This window comes from Lepidochelys olivacea, assembly GCF_965140295.1.
Source record: "Lepidochelys olivacea isolate rLepOli2 genome assembly, chromosome: 6".
Classification (NCBI taxonomy): Eukaryota; Metazoa; Chordata; order Testudines; family Cheloniidae; genus Lepidochelys; species Lepidochelys olivacea.
In genome coordinates, this window is record NC_140416.1 from 71,601,099 (window position 1) to 71,615,722 (window position 14,624).

Consider the following 14,624-nt stretch of genomic DNA (forward strand, 5'->3'; position numbering starts at 1 on the left):
ACCTAAATTTCAAAGCAACCTTATGACCTAAATTTCAAAGCAACTCATACTCCTTTGGCTGGCAGAAGCTAGGCTCATCCCAATGGTGAACTTCTGCATTGTTCAGCAGCCAATTCTGAACTAGCAGTACAGTAACTGGCCTTTGTAGAGTATGGTTGTGTTTTCTTTCATCTGCTAAGTACATTAAATGCACCTAGCTTCTCAGTATGAAAATTTGTCTGCATCATAAAGGTGATGGATCAATGGCAACCCTAAATAAAAGGAATATTGAAGTATCTGCTACCCCATTCTGAGGCATCCTCTGTTCTAAAGGTCCTTAATGGGGATTAAAAAAATGAGAAACAGTTCAAAGTTGGATGCCTGGTATCCTTTTTGATGCCAAAATAAAAATAATTTACTTACCCCTTCACTGGCATTTTCCCCTGTGCTGGCCAGCATTTCCTGTAGGGCTCTGACAGAAAGAGACTGCTCCAGCACAAAATTACAGATGCAAAGATCTGGAGGCACATACTGCAAAAACAAGAACAAGACAAAGGACAAGAATGACCTAGCTGGTGAGTTCAAGCAAATGTAAAGCACATATGCACATACACACAAAATAAAAAAAACATACATTTTAAGGTGAAAGTACATTTGTTTTCTAAGAACACAAGTTTTTGTATAAAAAAATTTATACCTTCAGAAGATTTTCTCACCTTCAGAAGATTTTCTCGCTGCAATTAATTGTCCTTTTTTATTTAGAGCTGTCAAGGTTCCTCCCCCACTCTGAACTCTAGGGTACAGATGTGGGGACCTGCATGAAAAAACCTCCTAAGCTTATCTTTACCAGCTTAGGTCAAAACTTCCCCAAGGTACAAAATATTCCACCCGTTGTCCTTGGACTGGCCGCTACCACCACCAAACTAATACTGGTTACTGGGGAAGAGCTGTTTGGACGCGTCTTTCCCCCCAAAATACTTCCCAAAACCCTGCACCCCACTTCCTGGACAAGGTTTGGTAAAAAGCCTCACCAATTTGCCTAGGTGACTACAGACCCAGACCCTTGGATCTTAAGAACAATGAACAATCCTCCCAACACTTGCACCCCCCCTTTCCTGGGAAATGTTGGATAAAAAGCCTCACCAATTTGCATAGGTGACCACAGACCCAAACCCTTGGATCTGAGAACAATGAAAAAGCATTCAGTTTTTACAAGAAGACTTTTAATAAAAAATAGAAGTAAATAGAAATAAAGAAATCCCCCCTGTAAAATCAGGATGGTAGATATCTTACAGGGTAATTAGATTCAGAAACACAGAGAACCCCTCTAGGCAAAACCTTAAGTTACAAAAAAGATACACAGACAGAAATAGTTATTCTATTCAGCACAATTCTTTTCTCAGCCATTTAAAGAAATCATAATCTAACACATACCTAGCTAGATTACTTACTAAAAGTTCTAAGACTCCATTCCTGTTCTGTCCCTGGCAAGAGCAGCATACAGACAGACACAGACCCTTTGTTTCTCTCCCTCCTCCCAGCTTTTGAAAGTATCTTGTCTCCTCATTGGTCATTTTGGTCAGGTGCCAGCGAGGTTACCTTTAGCTTCTTAACCCTTTACAGGTGAGAGGAGCTTTCCCCTGGCCAGGAGGGATTTCAAAGGGGTTTACCCTTCCCTTTATATTTATGACAAGAGCACTGTACTACTGTTAAAATAAGGGGTCATCAGGCCCAAAAGCAGAAGAGTGTATCTTCAGGCTACTTTTTTCCCTCAGTTATTAAAATATTTAGTCATGAAAAATCAATAGAAAACTATAAGGAAAGATCTGCAATCATAATTTGATATCCCAGCCCTTGAATGTACTTCACATTATAAGAAAAACCTTAACTGTAGCATCAAAAGGTCTATAGTTATTGAATTATAATTCTTACATTCAATACAAAAGAGTGGAAATATTTTCAATCCACTAGTTCTACAACAGGAAAGAGCAGTTATTTACTCTACAGTAACAGTAGGTGTTCAATATGTGTTTTCCACATGGTACCAACAGTGGAAAACATGTCCCATACACCCATTATAGGAATGTTTTGGTCAGCAGTGTCCATAGGGGGCCACACCTGTGCTCTGAATGTCTTCACACCTGCCCACCCAAGGGCATAAAGGGTGGAGGAAGGTCATGGAGTACATATGGACAACACATCTCAAAGAACCACAGTTACTGTAAGGTAAGTAACCGTTCTTTCTTTGATTGCCCAGATGTATTCCATTCTTGGTGACTTTCAAGCAGTGACCTAATGTGTTGAAAGTAGGTGCTCAGAGTCTGCCCAGTGATTGTAAGATAGTTCTGCCAAAATGGGTATAAGACCTAGATGCCTCTACAAGGGAATACTTGTGGCACCTTAGAGACTAACCAATTTATTTGAGCATAAGCTTTTGTGAGCTACAGCTCACTTCATCGGATGCAGTAGCTCACGAAAGCTTATGCTCAAATAAATTGGTTAGTCTCTAAGGTGCCACAAGTACTCCTTTTCTTTTTGCGAATACAGACTAACACGGCTGTTACTCTGAAACCTACAAGGGAATAGTGTCTTATAAAAGTATGTACTGATCTCCAGGTAGTGTCCCTACAAGTTGCAGAGTCAGGCACACTTCTCAAAGAAGCCAGAGTTTTTCATTCACCCAAACCACCACCTTCTGGGTCTCTGTAATCGCTGCATGATGTCTGAGCAGGACTGAATAAAGATCCAGTGGATCACACAACACCTCTGCAAAAAGGAAAAAAAAAAAAGGGGGGGGGGGGGAGGGGAGACACAAAAAAGCAAGTCTCTATCCAGAACAGCCAAAAAAACCTGCAGAGTACCATCGAAACTGGCAGAGGCCTGAAAACACAGACTGTCCAGAGAGAACTGCTATGGTGAGTCCAGGCTGCAACAGGGGGTGTGGCTAGAAAAGTAATGAACACTGAAACTAGGCTAGGGCCCACAGCAACACAACACCAAAATTATCCTAATCTCACACTAGTGACAGCCAAGAACAAAGTATTTGTTCAAAGAACAAAAATTTTGAGAAGGAACCCACTGTAGAAGCCATACACATGGGAAGGAAAATATCTAGAATGCCGAGAAACAATACCCAACCAGATCAGTAAAAGCATAAAGGGATCCAGAGATGGCTATGCTAACACTGAGTAAAGAACAAGAATACAACAGAGCATGAAAGAATTTCCATGGTGTGCCAAACCACCAACACTTCAAGACTCAAAAATGAATTGAAAGGCACAGGAAAGTCCTTGTTTGATGTGAAAGGAAAATGTTAGCCACTCTAAAACTCTGAGAAGACTACATCCCAAGATGTCTATGCTATAGGTAGCTGATACACTGCTCTACTTGACTTTCCAGCAATCACAGCTATAAGCATGGTTATAAGGATAGAACCAGTCATCATGAACCTAGAACCTGAGATTCCAAAGAGGTCCCAAAAATGTTCCAAGGACTGGGGAAATAGAGGAAGAATACCACATTAAACTTACACCAAATGCAAAGCCATTTGCTCGGTCATAAATATAAAGGGAAGGGTAAACACCTTTAAATCCCTCCTGGCCAGAGGAAAAACCCTTTCACCTGTAAAGGGTTAAGAAGCTAAGACAACCTCGCTGGCACCTGACCAAAATGACCAATGAGGAGACAAGATACTTTCAAAGCTGGAGGGGGGAGGAACAAAGGGTTCTCTCTGTCTGTGTGTTGGCTTTTGCCGGGACCAGAGCAGGAATGCAGGTCAGAACTCCTGTAAAAAGTCAGTAAGCAATCTAGTTAGATACGCGTTAGATTCTGTTTTGTTTAAATGGCTGAGAAAATAAGTTGTGCTGAATGGAATGTATATTCCTGTTTTTGTGTCTTTTTGTAACTTAAGGTTTAGCCTAGAGGGATTCTCTATGTTTTGAATCTGATTACGCAGTAAGGTAGTTACCATCCTGATTTTACAGAGGTGATTCTTTTACTTTTTCTTTAATTAAAATTTTTCTTTTAAGAACCTGATTGCTTTTTCATTTTTCTTAAGATCCAAGGGTTTGGGTCTGTGTTCACCTGTGCAAATTGGTGAGGATTTTTATCAAGCCTTCCCCAGGAAAGGGGGTGTAAGGCTTGGGGAATTTTGGGGGGAAAGACGTTTCCAAGTGGGCTCTTTCCCGCTTATATTTGTTAGACGCTTGGTGGTGGCAGCAATAAAGTCCAGGGACAAAAGGTAAAACAGTTTGTACCTTGGGGAAGTTTTAACCTAAACTGGTAAAAATAAGCTTAGGGGGTTTTTCATGCAGGTCCCCACATCTGTACCCTAGAGTTCAGCGTGGGGAAGGAACCTTGACATGCTCCAACTCCACCTAGGAGAATCTCCCATCCTTTACCACCCAGGGTGAAAGCAAAGATCAACCTCATTGAGTAGATGGGTGTCACTTCCAGAATAGACACTCCAACTGAATGCTGTGCAGGCATGGTTGTGATCCCAAAACTACATGACAAGATTTGGATCGGTGTAGACCTTACCAAGCTCAATGAGAATGTCTGTAGAGAGTGAAACATACTCCCATATGTTGGGCACACCATTTGACAATTAGATAAGCAAAAGTTTCAAAATTGGATGCCCCGTCTGGGTTTTGGCAGATACAACTTGTTGCAGAAGCTGTACTACAATGATCTTCATCACATTTTTTGGAAGGTTTTGTTTCAATAGAGTACTATGTGGCATATCTTCTGCTCCGTAACACTTCCAGAAAAAAATGTCATAATTCCTGGAGGGTCTGGAAGAGGTTCTCTGCCATATGGATGATATCCTTGTCTACCGATCAGCTCAAACCCAACACAACCAACATCTCTTGAAGGATGTGAGACAGCAGGCCTAACACGAAATGACAGATGTAAATTCTCAAAGACAGAATTAAGTGTCTGTCTAGGCTCGGTCACTAATGGAGCAGGGGGTCAAACCAGATCCAGAGAAAGTACAAGTGATTACCCTGATGAAGGAGCCTCAGTGCATCAGTGAAATATATCGATTCATGGACATAGTAACACACCTAGGAAAATTCCTACCTTACTTGGCAGAGTAGTCAAAGCCATTACGAGAGCTCATTAGTCCACAGAATTCCTGGAACTAAACAGAATCAGGCATTCAGAAAAATGAAGCAAGATATGAGCATTCCTCCACAGCTGATACACTCTCCAGAGCCCCAATCTCAGGCAAGCCACAGCAAGAGTGTGAACAGAGGAGCTGTTTTTGGAAGATTTCACAGATGAAGTACATACTGATTTACTTATCACAGAAAAACATCTGCAAGAAGCAGATGAATTCCTGAGTCAAGATATGAATCACTGCAAACGCTACAAAGAAGCTGGCACAAAACAGACAGGAAATCATACTGGGTGGTTTCCAGGGATCTTGTTACAAAGCAAGGTTTATTGTTGATGAGGTCCAGACTAGTTATCCCTAATGTAACAGGAAATCCTCAACAGACTGCATGAGGGACACAAAGGCATTACAAAATGCAGGAAGGGAGCTAAACAGACAGTTTGGTGGCCTGGGCTGAGCAAACAATTACAGCAGAGAGTTGAGAAATGTGAAATTTGTGCTCACGTGAACCCAATCCACTGGAACCATTACTATCATCTGCTGTACCAGACAGGCCGTGACAGAAAGTCAGGACTGATTTTTTTATCTGGATAATACCACCTGTGTTCTGATGACTGATTATGTCTCAATGTTCATTGAAGTTGTCAGGCCACCCAGCATCACATCAAGTGCAGTTGTGGAGAGGATAAAATCCATGTTTTTCCTGTTTTAGGATTCTGGAGCAAGTCATCTCTAACAATGGTACTCAGTTTTCCTCTGAGACTTTCAAGAGGTTTGCAGATACCTACAGTTTCATTCATGTCAGATCCAGCCACAGTTTCATCAGAGTAATGGTGAAGCAGAACATATAGTAAAGAAAATAAAACAACTTCTTTCTAAATCCTCATACCTTTATCTTGCCCTGTTGCCATACCAGTCAACACCTCCAGCAAATGGACTCAGCCTGCAAAACTGTTGATGGGAAGGCAGTTGAAGTCCACTATCATAACCTTCCTTTCCCAACTCAACTCTTGTTGGCCAGATGTCCCAAGAATACAGAAGATGGAAGATCAATAGAAACCCCACCAGAAGGTGGTCTTTGACAGGTGCCACAGAGTCAAATCCTTGGGAGTACTGAATCTAGGAGATCACATTTGCATGAAAGACTCTCAAGAAAAGGGGATGTGCCAGGACATCTCAAACCTACTTTGTTAGAATGCCAGCAGGAATCATCCATTGGAACCAATGTCACCTTGTGTCACCAGGGGGACCTCCAGTCTACCCAGATCACTACCCTGAAATGGAACCTGTGAACAACACCCTGCCTGCCCATACAGAACCACATGTACCCTCTTGAGACTCTTCCTGAAAGGAGAGATCAAGCAAGAAAAATACAGTCTCCTACATTCCTGGAGGATTATATAAGATCTTGAGAATTTAAGGAAGTCGGAGGACTAGCAGTCAAATGCCTTAAAAGGGGCAGAATAAATCACTGAAAGTTCAGGCAGTCTACCCTGCTCTTCATAGGGCTGTTTGTTGTTTCATGTACTGTTAGAATAAAGGTTTGATCACCCTTCCTTTTTAGGAAGGGGGATGTGGTGTTAGTTGTGAATGGTTAGCATGGCCACAAAAAACAGGAAATAAAAATCTGCCTCGCATTCACCCCAGCCACAGTGTGCTGAGTCTCTAATCTATGCAATAAGTATCTTAATCCAGCCCTTTTTCAGCTTCTAAAACCTACTGCAAAGTAGTCAAAATCTTCATCAGGAATCCCAAATTTTGGGGGGTATTGTACTGGTGCTTTGTGTTAAGTTCCTTGTGCTCCTTCACACCTACATGGGGTCCAGGGACAATCTCACCCCTCAAAATATATTCTTATAAATACTTACCTTCATTAGTGTAAGGTGATGCAAAATAGCATGTGGTCATATAATTAAAGACTGTCTCATGATGCATATGCAGAAGGGGGCTTAATTAAGATTGCACAAGCATTTTCTAAATTTTGAGTGCTTGACTTTGCAAACATAAGAATGTTCTTTTAACATAGGTTTTTGTGTAAAGTTGTACATATAGATGTGATTACCACCAAATATACAAGCAAATATGGAGAGGCAGTCTGATGCATTTCTTTCTCAGTAACATCACAAAATGGATATTTTTATCCTGATAATGTAACAGAAAACCAACCAAAAGTGAGATGATGAAAACAAATCTTAAACCCAAACTAATGCATATGTGTACAGTATGATGTTAGAGGAAAACGGTAATCCTCTTTCATTTTCTATTGGACAAGAAAAGTATAATAAAAAGTATATACAGTGCATCCTTGAAAGCAAAAGAGTTTACACACTAGAACAGAAGAGTTCACACATCAGAGCCTAGTGCTGTTGACCTTCAGGTCATGCTGCAAAGTTTGAAGTCTCAATCCTGCAAACATGTACATGAGTAATTTTATGCACAGGAGTCATCATCATTTATCCTGCACCATCAGGTGCATAAAGCAGAAGTCAAAAGGTGCCCATTATCCCTATTCAGGATTGATTTTCCAGGTCTTTTATATGCAGATGTAATAATGCAGCTTCAGCAATGGGGTATGCCTCTAAGTCAGCCTCTTCATGTCTTTTCCTACAATCTCCTGCTCAAAGCTTTTTTTATTATGCACATGATTAAATTCAGTTGGACTAATTATCCTTTTTTGAATTTGTATATCTGTAAGTGTGCCAGAGCATATTTCAAACCAAAACAGAAAAAACACTGAAATAAAAATAAATAATAGATTCAAAAGCTTTAGTAGTGAAATGCGGTATTCCCTATTCCTTTCTGCATATAAACTGTTCTGTTTATTATTATTGAATTAGTTTTTAAGCACTTTGGGCACAGATGTCATCAGTCACTGTGAAAACTTACAGTGTTTGTCAATATTTTTTAAAAAAAACACACATCAACCTATTCATTTTTCACTAAGGCCAATATTAAGTCAGTGCATGTTGTTTTAAACAGTACATATTATGTTGCAACATAATTTGGTTTAAAAAGGAAAAACATGCATATAGCTGTGTTCAATTTGAATAATCAGCTAGCAGTTCTGTTGTCAAAAACACTTGGCAGAGAGAAGCAGTGCAGATGTTTTTACGTTTTGCAGTGTAGAAAACCCTTCTGAATGTAAACAATAAGTGATTAGCACTTCTAATAGGCATCAATCCTTCTCCTAACTGATTTATAAAAGACCACAAAATCACATGCCCATTCATCGCTTCAAAATGCCTCATTGTAAACCAGAATAAGCTAAACAACTCATCTCCTGTCAACATACTTTTTTGGCTAAATAACTCCTTATAGTTATCTGAACATTAAGACAATTTCACTATACCCAGCTAAATTATCAGGAACCACAAGTTACATATGCAACTTCATACATACCAGGTCTCATAACAACAAAATTGAGATATACGGTACAAGGTAGACCATTACTATTGCAGAGACCATTATGTATTTTGATATTCAGGTTTAACATTTTCTTTATAAAATAAACATTTTAGCACAAAAAACTGATAAAACTTAACATTTAACACATTAAAATTACCATAAATAGCTATATAAATAAAAGGAGAAAACTTGTTTATTGTAGGTTGCTTTAAAAACAAAATATAAGACTTGTCAGAAGCCAGTAAGATAAGTTAGCAATTTTCTCTCCACTGACATTGCCTCCATTGTTCTCCATGAACAAGAACACACACAAGAATTTGGCAACAGATTTTTCATTACTATACCTTAGATTTTAAATGCAATAAATGTAAATACTGAAATCCTGAAACTGGGATGCAATATCATAGAAACCTTATCCTTACGTAAGGAAAATCCACTGTGTAAGGGAGATCCACCTTAGGGGCCCCAAAGCCTTAAACAGCAGATTCATAAGGGCTGGCAGTGCCAGGTTCAGGTTCTAGGCAGGGGTAGGTCTTGATACCAGTGGTGGGGGGAGCATGTGCGTGTGTGAAGGTTCTAGTGGTACCCTTTAAAAACCTCACAGTCATAGGGTGAGTAAATACTGAGCAGTTCTCCGCTGGAGGGTGGAAGGCATTAGTTGCTGCTAGACGTACACACTGTGAGCTAATGGATAGACCCTATGTCTTTAGAGACAGAAGTTAGTCCAAGATCATCGCATTCTGTGGACATACGTAATGATGCTGGCACCAAAGGGAGCACCACTTCCATTTGTCAGCATAACATTTTCTTGTAAAGGTTTTTCTAATGTTGCGGAAGACAGATTGGACCTCTTCTGAACATGATCTCCTTACATGTGCTATCCATCCAAAAATCAGGCTCTGAGACAGAAGGATGCTAGGTTGGGATAGTTGGTCCTGCCCCCCATACTCAGTCAGTAGGTTCAGAATGTATGAGTGAGGCCATCTGGAGGATGGTGGTGAACCAAAATTGTATCAACTATCTAGGTGCCACCAAGACTACTGTTTTGTCCTGTTTGACCTCCCTCTTTACATGAGGGGAGCAGAAACGGGGAAGGGAGGGAGACATACATTAGTAGCTCCAGGAAAGCATCCCCTCTGGAACTCTCCCCATGAATGGCTCGGCAGCAGCAGGCCGGACACTTCTTGTTTGCCTGGGATTCAAATAGGTCCCAGGATGGCAGCCCCACTGATGGAAAATGTCCTGTGCCACCGAGTTGTGGAGGTCCTACTCATGGTCCTTGTAGAAATCCTTGCTGAGGCTGTCTGCTAAAGTAACATAAGAACATAAGAATGACCATACTGGGTCAGACCAAAGGTGCATGCAGCCCAGTATCCTGTCTACCGACAGTGGCCAGGTGCCCCAGAGGGAGTGAACCTAACAGGTAATGCTCAAGCGATCTCTCTCCTGCCATCCGTCTTCACCCCCTGACAAACAGGCTACGGACACCATTCCTTACCCATCTGTGACTAATAGCCATTAATGGCCTTAACCTCCATGAATTTATCTAGTTCTCTTTTAAACCCTGTTATAGTCCTAGTCTTCACAACTTCCTCAGGCAAGGAGTTCCACAGCTTGACTGTGCGCTGTGTTGAAGAAGAGCTTCCTTTTATTTGTTTTAAACCTGCTGCCCAAAAGTTTCATTTGGTGGCCCCTAGTTCTTATATTATGGGAACAAGTAAATAACTTTTTCCTTATTCACTTTCTCCACACCTCTATCATATCCCCCCTTAGTCTCCTCTTTTCCAAGCTGAAAAGTCCTAGCCTCTTTAATCTCTCCTCATATGGAGCCCATTCCAAACCCCTAATCATTTTAGTTGCCCTTCTGTGAACCTTTTCTAATGCCAGCATATCTTTTTTGAGATGAGAGGACCACATCTGTACGCAGTATTCAAGATGTGGGTGTACCATGGATTCATATAAGGGCAATAAGATATTCTCCATCTTATTCTCTATCCCTTTTTTAATGATTCCTAACATCCTGTTCGCTTTTTTGACTGCCGCTGCACACTGCATGGATGTCTTCAGAGAACTATCCACGATCACTCCAAGATCTCTTTCCTGATTAGTTGTAGCTAAATTAGCCCCCATCATATTGTATGTATAGTTGGGGTTATTTTTTCCAATGTGCATTACTTTACATTTATCCACATTCAATTTCATTTGCCATTTTGTTGCCCAATCACTTCGTTTTGTGAGATCTTTTTGAAATTCTTCACACTCTGCTTTGGTCTTAACTATCTTGAGCAGTTTACTATCATCTGCAAACTTTGCCACCTCACTGTTTACCCCTTTCTCCAGATCATTTATGAATAAGTTGAATAGGATTGGTCTGAGGACTGACCCTTGGGGAACACCACTAGTTACTCCTCTCCATTTTGAAAATTTACCATTGATTTCTACCCTGTCTTTTAACCAGTTCACAATCCATGAAAGGATCTTCCCTCTTATCCCATGACAACTTAATTTACATTAGAGCCTTTGGTGAGGGACCTTGTCAAAGGCTTTCTGGAAATCTAAGTACACTGTATCCACTGGATCCCCCTTGTCCACATGTTTGTTGACCCCTTCAAAGAACTCTAATAGATTAGTAAAACATGATTTCCCTTTACAGAAACCATGTTGACTTTTGCACAACAATTTATGTTCTTCTATATGTCTCACAATTTTATTCTTTACTATTGTTTCAACTAATTTGCCTGGTACTAACGTTAAACTTACCGGTCTGTAATTGCCAGGATCACCTCTAGAGCCCTTTTTAAATATTGGCATTACATTAGCTATCTTCTAGTCACTGGGTACAGTAGCTGATTTAAAGGACAGGTTACAAACCATAGTTAATAGTTCTGCAATTTCACATTTGAGTTCTTTCAGAACTCTTGGGTGAATGCTATCTGGTCCCAGTGACTTGTCACTGTTAAGTTTATCAATTAATTCCCAAACCTCCTCTAGTGACACTTCAATCTGTGACAATTCCTCAGATTTGCCACCTACAAAAGACGGCTCAACAAGTTTGGGAATCTCCCTAACATCCTCAGCCATGAAGACTGAAGCAAAGAATTCATTTAGTTTCTTCGCAATGACTTTATAGTCTTTAAGTGCTCCTTTTGTATCTCGATTGTCCAGGGTCCCCACTGGTTGTTTAGCAGGCTTCCTGCTTCTGATGTACTTAAAAAAACATTTTGTTATTACCTTTTGAGTTTTTGGCTAGCTGTTCTTCAAACTCCTTTTGGGCTTTTCTTATTACATTTTTACACTTAATTTGGAAGTGTTTACGCTCTTTTCTATTTACCTCACTAGGATTTGACTTTCACTTTTTAAAAGATGCCTTTTTATCTCTCACTGTTCATCTTGCCTGGAAGGTGTACTGCCAAGAGGGTGATCTGGTGTCAAAGCTTGACCACCTGAGGCAGAGTGGAATGACTGTCATACCTCCCTGCTTGTTTACACAGTATACCATCGTCATGTTGTCCAACATAACTTGAACACATACAGCATAGATGAAGAGTAAAAACTTCTTCCAAGCTTCATGAACTGCTTTAAGTTTGAAGAGACTGATGTGCAGTTTGGATTCCTGATAAGTCCAAGAGCCTTGAGCCAGATGTTTATCCAGGTGCACTCCACAGCCCAATTGGGAGCTGTCCATAGCTAGTTTCTTGGTGGGGAATAAAAGGAATGCCAATGCACACAGTCTCTTTGGTTTCCCACCAGGTGAGTGATGTTAACACATTCTGAGGAATCGAGTCTCATTTGTTTGCTTGTATCATAGACCATCCTCAACCATGCCTGGGGGCACTGAAGATGGAGCCTCACAAAGAATGTCATGTAGGTGTAGGAAGTCCTATGGCCTAGAAGGACTAGACAGGATCAGTCAGTCATCGGGGGACTCAATTGAGGATGGGTGATGAGATCCCTCATCACAAGGAATTTGTCCTGCGGTAGGAAAGCCTTGGCCAAAACAGCGTTCATAGTCCCTCTGATTAATCTCCACACGGGTTATAGAATTTAAGTGAATGTCTCTAGATTTGCTTGAAATCCCAAGGAGTGTTGGAGGTTTAGCAGGGAAAGGACCATAGTCTGTACTTCCTGATATGACTGGCCTCATCAGGATAAAGAAATACTCATCTGCCCCGGTGATGCCGGTATGCTGCTACCACTGAACACTCTGGGCCATTGAGAGACTGAAGGGGAGAACTCCGAATTGAAAATCTTCCCGATCCTCTGTGAAGAAAAGGAACCTTGTGGACACTGGATAAATACCTATATGGAAACAGGCATCCTTCAAACAGAGAGCTGCACAGTCTTCTGTGTTTAGGCAGGTGTCATAAACATACACCTACGGGTAGCATAAAATCCCTCCTTTACCTGTAAAGGGTTAAGAAGTTTAAATAACTTGGCTGGCACTTGACCAAAAGGACCAATAAGGGGAGAAGGTTTTTCTTTTGTGTTTTCTGTGTGTTCTCTCCAGGTCAGCGAGGAACCAGGGCAGTGAAAATACATCTCCTAAAGTCATAGCTGAATTAAGCATCTAAGATTACAAATTGTAAGTAATAGGAAGGAAATGCATTAGATTATCTTTTGTTTTAGCTTGTGAATTTTTCCTGTGCTAAGAGGGAGGTTTATTCCTGTTTTGTTTTGTTTTTGTAACTTTAAAGTTTTGCCTAGAGGGGAATCCTTTGTGTTTTGAATCTGATTACCCTGTAAAATTACCTTCCATCCTGATTTTATAGAGGTGCTTCTTTTATTTTGTTTTTATAATAAAGTTCTGTTTTTAAGAACCTGATTGGTTTTTAGTGTCCTAAAAACCCGAGGGTCTGGTCTGTGCTCACCTTGTTTACCTATCTGGTTGGTCAATTATTCTCAAGCCTCCCAAGGAAAGGTGGTGGAAAGGGCTTGGGGGGATATTTTAGGGAAACAGGAACTCCAAGTGGTCCTTTTCCTGAATCTCTGTCTAACTCACTTGGTGGTGGCAGCAGTACCCACCCAAGGACAAGGAAGAATTTGTGCCTTGGGGAAGTTTTTAACCTAAGCTGGTAGAAATAAGCTTAGGGGGTCTTCCATGCGGTTCCCCACATCTGTACCCTAGAGTTCAGAGTGGGGAGGGAACCCTGACAGCAGGGGATTATGCAGAGCAGGGTGGTCATCCTGAAACTTGTATGACCTATGAAGTTCTTTAGCTGTCTAAAGTCGAGGATGGATCTCCAGATTCCCTTCTTTTGGGGGATAAGGAAATATCTTGTTTTGAGGAGACAGAGGCTCTAACTGGATCAGGGAGCCCACTATTTGTTTGAGAATTCTCTCATGAGAGGCATCCCTGAACAAGGATGGGTAGGAGGATTTGGGGGTGTGGTGTAAGGAAATTCTATTGTGTTGCTGCTAGAAATGATGTATAGGACCATTTGTTCAATGTGATATGCTCCCACATTGGTTGGAAACAGGCCAGGCAGCCGCTGAAGTGTGTGTGGAGTATCTGGCGGTGTAGAGACTGGTTGGCAGCTCTCAAGAGTCCCACCAAAATGATTTTTGGAGGGAGGCTAGGATTGAGGAAGGAACAGGAGCAGGGCATTATGTCTGCTGCATTGAATTAATTGGCACTTCCTAGGAGGAATCCTATGCCCTTTCACAGTGCAAGGGCTGGGGAGCAGTATGGTGCCTATAAAGAAGAGGGTTTGAAGTGCTTTCCCCCAGGAGCTGGGGTGTGTTGCCTCAAGGAGTAGAAGGTGGTGCAGGAGTCCTAAAGGGTTTGCAGTGACTCTTCCATTTTCTCCCTGAACAGATTATTGCCCTCAAAGGGAAGATCTCCACTGTCACCTGGACCTCCTAGGGAACCCCCAAGGAGTACAGCCATAAAGCCCATCATGACTCTTGACGTTGTCATGGAACAGGAAACCATGTCTGCTGCGTCCAACAACACTTGGGGAGATGATCTGGCTATCAGCTTCCCTTCATCCAGGATGGCCTAGAATTGAGGCCTGAGTTCTCGTGGCAATTTATTAGCATATTCAGACCATTTGTTAATAAAGCCATACTTCAGCACTAGTGCCTCATAATTTGCTATGCACAATGTGATAAACTCAGGAAA

At 41.2% G+C, this 14,624-nt stretch overlaps 1 protein-coding gene across 1 annotated transcript in view; it reads right to left on the bottom strand.

The window, feature by feature from the left end:
- The window catches only part of RYR3 (ryanodine receptor 3), a gene marked incomplete at its 5' end in the record, with an annotated part of 579,989 nt that overhangs the window by 467,836 nt on the left and 97,529 nt on the right, over positions 1-14,624 (bottom strand). The window contains one exon of the mRNA XM_084631721.1: positions 403-510. Within this exon, the coding sequence (XP_084487847.1) occupies positions 403-510 (108 nt within the window). The remainder of the gene's footprint in view (positions 1-402; positions 511-14,624) is intronic.